General features: G+C 37.6%; 2 protein-coding genes across 3 annotated transcripts; one reads left to right on the forward strand and one right to left on the reverse strand.

Annotated features, from left to right (window-relative positions):
• Window positions 1-2,260: 2,260 nt before the first annotated feature.
• On the forward strand, window positions 2,261-7,274 carry LOC140874384 (phytochrome E). The gene is made up of 4 exons (XM_073277669.1): window positions 2,261-4,587; window positions 5,020-5,815; window positions 5,915-6,208; window positions 6,717-7,274. The coding sequence occupies exons 1-4, from the start codon at window positions 2,520-2,522 to the stop codon at window positions 6,913-6,915; spliced, it is 3,357 nt and encodes a 1,118-aa protein (XP_073133770.1). The 5' UTR covers window positions 2,261-2,519; the 3' UTR covers window positions 6,916-7,274.
• LOC140874390 (pentatricopeptide repeat-containing protein At5g46460, mitochondrial) lies at window positions 6,859-10,102 on the reverse strand. 2 transcript variants are annotated; one of them, XM_073277682.1, is made up of 3 exons: window positions 8,134-10,102; window positions 7,920-8,064; window positions 6,859-6,992 (listed from the first exon to the last, which is right to left on the reverse strand). In XM_073277682.1, exon 1 carries the CDS (start codon window positions 9,991-9,993, stop codon window positions 8,260-8,262), a length of 1,734 nt encoding a protein of 577 aa, XP_073133783.1. In that variant the 5' UTR covers window positions 9,994-10,102; the 3' UTR covers window positions 6,859-6,992; window positions 7,920-8,064; window positions 8,134-8,259. The 2 variants fall into 2 exon arrangements, with proteins under 2 accessions (XP_073133783.1, XP_073133776.1); XM_073277675.1 differs by lacking the exon at window positions 6,859-6,992 and adding an exon at window positions 7,445-7,825.
• Between the last annotated feature and the right edge of the window lie 521 nt (window positions 10,103-10,623).

Below are 10,623 nucleotides of genomic sequence, written 5' to 3' on the forward strand. Positions count from 1 at the left end.
TTTTGGCCCCTCAAAACTTCACTATTTGCAATTCAGTCCTTAAGAAATCTTTTAATTCAATTTCAATCCTAAATAATTTAAGAATATTAGAATTTAACTTCAAACTCCAAAATTCTCAAATTAAATATACTCGGATTAAAATTAAATAATCTCGGGCCTTACATATATGATCTCCTAAACACCCCTCGTTATATCAATGTGAGCATATCGATGGATGATGTGACGTCTCGTGTATATATATATTCAACAAAAGTGTACAAGTTAGGATGCCGAACCGTTAAGTAGCATGAGAGCCGATCGTAGACGATTTAAAGTGTGCCTATTGGTTGTTGCAGTGACGGTTGGGATGCAATTGAGGTTGGACCGGTAGAAAAGTGCCACGTGTGCATGTGACCTGCGTAAGCATGAGGTCTGTTTGAAATGACCACGCCTAGTTGACTTTATTTGGTAGATGAGATCCTAGCATATGAGTAATACCCAAACTATAGGCGTAATTAATTATATATTGTTGACGTGACAAATCATGTGACATTAGATCTATCATTGGAGTATTATCCATGACTCATACAACCCCCAGAACATACCCATAATATTACATTAGGGAAAATATGCTCCACACGATGATCGAACCCGCAACGCTGGAGAATTTCTTTCCACGTCACCTCAGGCCTTACCAACTCGCCTATGTCCCTGTGGACATAATATTGTTTAATATATAATAATCTATTACAATATATAAAGAGAGAGGGCATAATAAAAACCTCCATTTGGTGAAGCCTTTTCCTATTCCAATAATACCCTTCAACTTCCCACTACCAATTATCCACATTTTATTTATTAAAAAAAACTCATTCAATCAAGTTAATCCACATGTTTTTTTTTTCTCACAACCTAAATTTACAAATATAGCATATAATTTTGATCGGTACTAAATTAGTGAATTTTCAAATTATAAAAAGAAAATTTTATCTCAATAATGAAAACATTAAAAATTTAATTATATTTGAATCTAATTTCGATATAAAATTGCATAAAAATTCATTTAAAAAAACTAATTTTAAAAATAAAATATTTGAGGCACACATATTGTGTGTGCATTAGTACTAGTATATTAATATTGATGGTTTCATACTTTCATTGCTTAATTTTATAAGAAGGTAAATTGTGATCAGGCCCACCTGGCATGAGGCGAGTGTGTCCACCGCCTCAGGCCCAGGTCCAAAAGAGGGCCCAAAAAATTTAATAAATTATTATTAGTGTATGTGTACCATAAAATATTTTTTTTAAAAAATTTCATGATTTTGCCAAAAAATAGTATTATTGCAACTTTGTCCTCTTCATCGGTCATCTTTCTTTTCGAATCTGAGGTTCCAATCACATCGCATGATAATTAATGGAGTTGACTCTTGGGTTTCAAAACTTTCACCACTTTCTTTATTGATTCTTGGATTTCATAGAATTACATGTTATTTTTATATTTATTTTCTACTTTTTCTTATTTTTTTAGGAATGTTTGTGATATTTTTTAATCATGGGCATGATTAAGTATAGTGTAAGAAATTTCTTAAACCAGTGCAATCATTTTTTTAGTTTCGTATTTTGTCAAATAATTGATGTTTTTGTTGTTAAAATAGCAAAATATTATTTAAGTGATTATTTATAATATTTTAGTTTATTATTTAATGACATTATAAAGTTTTTTAACAATATATGTTTTTTTTTATAACTAAGTCTATAGTATTTTGCATATTTAGCTTTCAAAAACTCTCTTTATAATAATTTTTAAAAAGTTAAAAAAATTATTTTAAAGTTCAGACTCAAGCCCTAAAAATCATAGGTACGACATTGATTGTGACATGTCATCTTTCAATAACTAAACAAAAATAGAATAAATATATTATTGTAATTAAATATTTAAATTTGATTCATGTGAATCAATCATTGATGACTTGATTGATGTAAGATAATTAGTTAATACATAAATCGCAAGTATAACATTTGGTAAGATTGAATTATTTATAACCAAACATATATACATATATATGTATATCATTTTATTTTATTACTTTTTGAAAACTATTCAATTTTTTTTTTAGTACTTTCAATACTCTCTTTTTAGTCCTTCAGTAAACACCATAAGCTACGGCCTCTCGAGTTACTGAAAGGAAATGAAATCCGACAACACGTGTCGGACATGTTCATCCTGTTGTTGTCCACATCCACATTTTTTACTACTTGTGAATAATTTAAGGTGGATTTGCTGTGTTCTTACAAAAGATTATTGGCTGTAAACTGTAATTCCCCGGATTACTTACAGCAACAAGATAAACCATACCTCAACGAAAGAGATGCATATAACCATCGAGGGGAGGGGGACCATTCAAGACACACAATTAATGATAAAAAGATCCAGCTATTACCACTCATGCTAGTATTATTGATCCCACTACTATTTCTCCCAGCAAAACCAGGACAAGGGGGGTGGGAATTGGGAAATATACAGTACATAGCATCATTTAATGGAGTTAGAAGCCGAAGATGGTGAAAAACCAACAGCCACAAATCGAAAATTTCACGAAAGCAAGGGGAACAACGTGGCCAACACTGCTTTGTCATCCTCTGCTGCTAGCAACATGAACACCAACAGAGCTATGGCTCAGTACAATGCGGATGCGAGGCTGATGGCCGAGTTTGAGCAGTCCGGTGAGTCTGGCAAGTTCTTTAACTACACCAAGTCTGTTTCTCATTCTCCTAATACTTTGAGCACCGAGGAGGAGATGATTGCTTATTTGTCAAAAATCCAAAGGGGGAGTCTTGTGCAGGCCTTTGGTTGTATGCTTGCGATTGAGGAGCCCAGTTTTAAGATCATAGGGTATAGTGAGAATTGCGTTGATATGTTGGGTTTGAAGAGTGTCGTTGAGCCAAAAAAATTGATGGGTCTTATTGGGGTTGATGCAAGAACCCTTTTTACCTCTTCAAGTAGGGCTTCATTGGCTAAAGCTGCGGGGTCAAGGGAAATTTCATTTTTGAACCCGATTTGGGTTCATTCTTGCACCACCCACAAGCCTTTTTATGCTATATTACACAGAATTGATGTGGGCATTGTGATTGATCTGGAGCCAGCTCGAGCTGGTGATCCCTCGATGTTGCATGCTAGTGCGGTGCAATCGCAGAAACTAGCTGTGAGGGCCATATCTAGGCTGCAGTCTCTTCCTGGGGGCGATGTAGGAGTTTTGTGCGATACAGTTGTAGAAGATGTCCAAAAACTTACAGGTTATGATAGGGTTATGGTGTATAAGTTCCATGATGATAATCATGGAGAGGTAGTGTCGGAAATTAGGAGGTCTGACTTAGAAGCTTATTTGTGGCTGCACTATCCGGCTACTGATATCCCTCAAGCAGCCCGTTTCTTGTTCATGCAGAACCGTGTCAGAATGATTTGTGATTGCAGGGCAAAGCCAGTTAAGATAATCCAAAGTAAAGAACTAAAGCAGCCTCTTTGCTTGGTTAATTCCACCCTACGTTCACCGCATGGCTGCCACACTCAGTACATGGAGAACATGGGGTCCATAGCTTCATTGGTGATGGCAGTAGTTGTGAAAAATGGTGATTCGATGAGACTATGGGGCTTGGTGGTGTGCCACCACACTTCATCACGCTATGTCCCTTTTCCACTTCGGTATGCCTGTGAGTTCCTTATGCAGGCATTTGGTCTGCAGCTTAATATGGAGCTTCAATTAGCATCACAGTTGGTGGAAAAGAAAACCCTTCGGATGCAAACCTTATTGTGTGATATGCTTCTTCGTGGAGCTCCATTTGGGATTGTGAATCAGTCTCCCAGTATCATGGATCTTGTAAATTGTGATGGGGCTGCATTATATTATCGGGGGAAATGTTGGTTTCTTGGTGTCACTCCGACTGAGGCACAAATGAGAGATATTTCTGAGTGGCTACTAAACAACCTTGAAGATTCCACAGGGTTAAGTACAGATAGTCTTGCTGATGCTGGCTATCCAGGTGCAGCACTACTTGGTGACGCAGTTTGTGGCATGATTGCTGCAAGAATCACCTCCACCGATTTTCTATTTTGGTTTAGGTCTCACACGGCAAAGGAAATCAAATGGGGAGGCGCTAAGCATCATCCGGAGGACAAAGATGATGGTGGGAAAATGCACCCTAGATCTTCATTCAATGCCTTTCTTGAAGTAGTAAAAAGCCGGAGTTTGCAGTGGGAGGTTGCAGAAATTAATGCAATTCATTCTCTCCAACTTGTACTGAGAAACTCATTCCTGGAGATCGAAGAAAGTGGTCCAAAACCCAAGATATTTTCTCAACTAAATGATTCTGACAACCTACAGCTGGATGAACTTACTTCCGCAGCTGCTGAAATGGTCCGGTTGATAGAAACAGCTACAGTTCCAATTTTTGGAGTCGATTCATCTGGTTGTATCAATGGGTGGAATGCGAAGATGTATGAGTTGACGGGATTGACTCTGTCCGAAGCTCTGGGAAAGTCTCTGATCAACGATGTCATTCATGAAGACTCGCGTGAAGCTGCTGAAATACTGCTGCGAAGAGCTCTGCACGGTAATGAATCTTGCATCTTTGGCTAAAAGCAATTTAAAATGGCTCCCAGAACACTCCTCAAATGGTGTTGGCATTGATTGTTTTCATGAATATTTGTATCGTGTAGCACTAATACAGTGTTAGATAATGACAATGTTGACTCAGATTTTTCTATTGAATCGATAGTTAAAAATGGAAAGAGTGTTTTCTGCTGTTGCAAATGTGGTGATTTAAATGTGAAAATCACTCAGCCATAATCTTTCCCACCAAAAAATCATTGGAGAAGCTGCAAATGCAATTTGATGCTGTTTATCTGGCAGTTAGTGCCTCAGAGTAAAAGATCCATCTAATCAACTTGCTAAAATCTCACTAATGTATATCTGTGATGTTCCTGGAGTATCTCATATCGTGTTGCTCATTTTATTCTTTTTCTGTTTTCACTATGTGCTTCAGGTGAGGAGGACAAAAATGTTGAAGTGAAGCTACTGACTTTTGGGACACATGTCAGAAACTCTGTTATCCTTGCTAATGCTTGTACCAGTAGGAACTATAAAAGTGACGTTGTTGGAGTTTGCTTTATTGGTCAAGATGTCACAGCTGAGAAAATCGTAATGGACAAGTTCATCCGCTTGCAGGGGGACTACAAGATTATTATGCAAAGCCTAAATCCACTGATTCCGCCTATATTTGCTTCAGACGAGAATGCCTGTTGTTGTGAATGGAATGCAGCCATGGAAAAGCTGACTGGCTGGATGAAACAGGAGATTATTGGGAAGATGTTACCTGGTGAAATTTTTGGAAGCTTCTGTCGACTGAAAGGTCAAGACGAGCTGACTAAATTCACGATTCTTCTGCACCGAGAAATTAGTGGGCAGGACACTCAAACGCTCCCATTTGGTTTTTTTGACCGAAGAGGTGAGTTTGTCGACGTGCTTTTGACAGCAAATAAGAAAATTGAGGATGGTGGGAATGTGAACGGGTGCTTCTGCTTCTTACAGACTGTAGCGAAACAGCAGCAGTCCATATTAGATAAGTCGGAAGGAAAGGAGCAGCTTTCAAAACTTAAGGAGTTGGCTTACATTAGGCAGGAGATGAAGAATCCCCTTAATGGAATCCGCTTCACACATGGACTCCTGGGAAATTCGGCTCTAACAGAAGATCAGAAACGGTTCGTTGAGACTAGTGAAGCTTGTGAAAGACAAATTTTATCTATTATAGACGATCCGCATTTTGGAAGTTCAGAAGAAGGGTAAGTCCCTTTCCTTATATTCTTTTGCGTAAAATACCCATAATTAATGATTGAAGGAACAATTTTTCTTTTGTATGCAACGTTCTTTTGGTTCCGCAGTGAACTGGAGCTTAAGATGGAAGAGTTTTCCTTGGGGAATGTTATCAACGCTGTTCTTTGTCAGGCTATGATGCTGTTGAATGAAAAGAATCTGAAACTAGTACTGGATGTCTCCGAGCGAATCAAAACTCTTCGTTTATACGGGGATCAAATAAAGCTTCAGTTAGCCTTGTCTGATTTCTTGCTCAGTGTGGTGGATTATACACCTTGTCCTGATGGTTGGGTGGAAATTATGGTATCCCCTGGTTTGAAACTGATGCGAGATGGGAATGAGTTTATTCATCTACAATTCAGGTATTTTTTAACACTAAATTTTTTTTGGCGCTTGATCTCATCATCATAGAAGCATACAGAGGAACGTGTGTAAACAAACTAGATGCTACTCAAACTTGAGCTAAGTTCGAATTCAACAATTTTAATACAACTTATATTATATTATGTCTTTAATATTTATGCCTCCATATGTGGCCCTCAGAATTGGCTAGATGGTGCCAATTTGAGTTATTTTGGAGGGATTGTGCTTGAGTGTTTAAAAGCGTTGAGAGTTTTAGCTTGAGAAAGACTGATGCTGTTTCGACCGTAAACTCAAGTACAAAACAGGCTAAATTAAATGCAAAATTAAGCTCCAACTTTCAAATAACTCAACTGGTTATGTCACTTTCCTATTCAAATATTCTCACTGGCGTAGACATTTCTCAATGCAATATTTTTTTCTTTTTATTTATTCTGTCAAGGCATTGCCATCGAGGATACTTGTGTGTTTGTACTCATCACAATCATATTCTGTGCTCTGTTTCTTCAGAATGGCTCACCCTGGCCAGGGCCTGCCTTCATCTCTTATTGAAGATATGTTTGCAGTGAAAAACTGGTCAACTCAGCAAGGAATTGTTCTCAACATTGCTCAGAAACTTCTCAAAACGATGAATGGTAAGGTCCGGTATATCAGAGATCAGAGTAGATGTTTCTTCCTAGTTGATCTTGAGCTCATTTCAAGGAAATAAAGTCGATAAAAGTTCACCAGAACGTGCAGCAGCTGATCCATCTTGCGGTGAGGGCAGAGTTTTCCAGAGTTCCTGCACTGGATAGGGGAAGTATCAGTACATCTTGAATTTGTGGTCGTATGGTGGTGATCAGAACACAATTGTAAATAATGATATTTCGCAGGTCCATGATTACATGTAAATGCTGGAAAATCATCGGACCAATAAATATGGATTTTATATCGTTGAGTAATCTGAGAAAATTAGATAGAGCTCAATGACGGAGGACGATTCATATAGCTGACCACATTTAGTGGGATAAAGACTTGTGAGTTGTTGAGTAAACTGAGAAATTAGATAGAGCACAATGGCGGAGTATGATTCGTATAGCTGACCTCGTTCGGTGGGATAAGAGTTTGTGTATTGTTGAGTAAACTAGAAAATTACAGTAAAGTTCATTCAAAGCTTGTAAACAACAGAAAGTTTCAACCTCAGGAAACTCAAATGTCTCGAAGCCCTCTGAAAGAAAAGTGAAGGTTGAATGCTTCAAAAAATACTACAAATAAATATGTAGATTGTCCCAGAGGGAAGAACTGAAGGGAATGCATTGGCGGCACCCTTCATTACATCTACTATCAAACTTCACAATCGATGGAAACACTCCTTTCTCCTCCATTTTCCATCAATGTGATAAATAAGTAATCCTTTCGTATACACACTCCCCTTTCTATCGATTTTATGTGACGCACTTTCATGGCCATATATTGGGAGTAAACCATTTGATTGATGAAATTGTGATTTTCCAGGATGATACATAAAAGATCACATTATCCCAAGTCATCCACAGGATTGGCCTCCCAGCCAAGGTCAAAGCTATCCATTACACCAGCTAGAAGATCATCCTCATCATGAGGAAGCTCTTGTCCCACTTCTTCCAAGTCCAATGCAACCAAATTAAGAAAGCAAGCAAAATAAAAATTTCTTAATACGAGAATGAATCTATGAACAGTTTTAAGAATACGTACAATTCTTGCAGGTAAGAACAGATGAGGAAGCTTAGAAAAAGTGAAGCATCACTTCAGGCATGATCGGAACCAAATTGGAAAAAGATATCGCTGAAACTAGCTCCCATTCGATTAAAATCATTAGCAAGTGAAGGCTTCAAAGGACCTAGAACAGGCACAATTTGTAAGTCGTCATACAAAAATACTCTATTTTCCATGGGTATTCCAGACTTACCAGAATCAGGATTGTCGGAACACGGTTGCTTGCGTAGCAAGACTTCACCAGGTAACGAATGAGTGATAACGGTGAAGAAAACTTTGATCATATACTAGAACTTGAAATAAACAGGTGCCGGATACCCTATTGGGTAACCCAACTGCATCCCAGTTGTTTTACATTTTTCATTTTCATTCTCATTCTAGCAGCATCAGTCCATCTACCAGCAAGAGCATACATGTTAGACAGCAACACATAAGCCGAACTACAACTTGGATCTACCTCAAAAACCTTTTTAGCAACTCGTTCCGCCATTTCCAAGTTACACTGGGCTCTGCATCCACTAAGCAGAGTCAGCCATATAGACAAATTCGGTTCCATAGGCATCTTTTTGGCTAAATCCTCTGCATCATCCAATTTCCCATTTCTACAAAGGTTATCGACCATGCAGGCATAGTGCTCAAGCTTTGGCTTGATCGCTGAATTTTGGGATAGACAGTCAAAGAAGTGTCTTCCCTTCTGCAACTTGCCTGAATGGCTACATGCATTAAGCAGCCCAGTGAATGTGATCTCATCTGGTTCCGTTCCTGTTTTCGTCATTTGGGAAAAGAATGCTATTGCCCAGTTGCCACAACCATGTTGTGCACTCCCAACAATAATCGCATTCCACGAAACAATGTTCTTATATGAAATTTCCTTGAATGTGAAAATTCCATCGCCTATACTTCCACACTTTGTATATAGCACAACAAGAGAATTCCCCACATAGCTATCCTTTTCCAGTCCTACCTTGATGGTTGCACCGTGAATTATTTTGCCCCAATCAACAGATTCGACTTCACAGCTTGAATTCAAGGCACTGGTGAATGAAGTTTGATTTGGAGAAACTCCAAACCTAATCATGTCACAAAAAACTCTTAATGCATCTTCATGCTTACCATTAACTCCAAATCCAGTCAAAAAAGAAGTCCATACCACGACATTGAGGTGCAACTTCTCATTAAAAGCCTTAACAAAACCCTCTATTTGTTTGCAATTTGCATAAAGAGTGATCAGCGCAGCAGTAACATAGGCATCAAAAGCATAGCCAAGCTTCAGAAGAAGCCCATGAATTTGACTACCTAACTGCAAATAACCCATTTTAGCACAAGTTGTTTGGCCACTAGTAAGAGTACTTGATGTAGGCTGCACCCCAAATCTCATCATCTTTTTAAAAAACAACAAAGCTTCATCGCTTCTCCCCCGCCGATCGAGCCCAGAAATCATAGTTGTCCAAGAAATAACATTCCTATTAGGCATCACCTCAAACAACCTCACCGCCTCCTCCACTCTACCACTCTCAAAATATCCATGAATCATCCCATTCCATGCTGCTATATCCTTTGCTGGCATCTTGCAGAACAACCTTTCGGCCTCTTCAGTGTTCCCAAACTTCCACATTGCATTCATTACCGTAGTCCAAGAAATCACATTCCTTTCCGGCATTTCATCAAAAAGCTTCAAACCCATCCCCATATGTCCACAATCAACACAACCTTTGATCATATTATTCCACGTGACAACATCTTTCACGGGCATTTTGTCGAACAGCTCCAACGCTTCAGCCAATCTATAATTGTCTACGTAAGAAGAAATCATCTTAGTACCTAAACGCACATCGGATGATGGGGTGCCTTTGAAAAGGTTTCGGGCTTCATCAACTCTTTTGTTCTTCAAATGATCAGAAATGATTGAGGTGTCAGCAACATTGTCTCGAGGACTGAACTCCGGAGATTCTACAACTCTAGAGAAAAATCTCGAGGAGCAAGGGACAGTGGCCGAAGACTTCTGTAAAAGCTGAAACTTGCTGGAAATAGCTCGAAACTTCGACATTACCATCCATTATGGTATAGCTGCATTAGATTATAACGAAAAATGGCAACAAGGATCTTGTGTGTAGCCTTGCAAATCATTCGAATATAAAAAAACACCAGCTGCAGATGCTATGTTTTGGAAGTCATCAATGGAAGTACTTCAGCTTAGCTACAAGTATAAAAATATTTATAAAATAAAACTGTTTTATAAAAAAAATGTTTTTATTAAATATTTAAAAATAAATATGCGTTTTGAATTTTTGATCATTTTTAAAAACAATCAAAATTATAAATGCCAAGATTTTGTTTCATTTTCTTGAAAATAAATTATGACTATTTTTTTATATTTTTTCTGAGTAAATCTTTTGTAAAACAGTTTATTTATATATTAAAAAAATAGTCATAATTTATTTTCAAGAAAATGAAACAAAATAATAATAAAAATAATATTTTCGGCTTAAAAAGTACCATTTTTATGAATGACGAAATAGAAAAACTTTGTCATAAAATTGATCTATAAAATTATCCCACTTGATTTTTTGTTATTTTTTTACATGCATTTCTATACGCACTTGCCTGGGGAAAAAATGTATATCATCAAATATATAAAATATATTAAACGTCCATTTGGGTCTTAGATTGGTGCATTTGATTT

The sequence above is a fragment of the Henckelia pumila genome, chromosome 1, assembly GCF_033568475.1.
Source record: "Henckelia pumila isolate YLH828 chromosome 1, ASM3356847v2, whole genome shotgun sequence".
Classification (NCBI taxonomy): Eukaryota; Viridiplantae; Streptophyta; class Magnoliopsida; order Lamiales; family Gesneriaceae; genus Henckelia; species Henckelia pumila.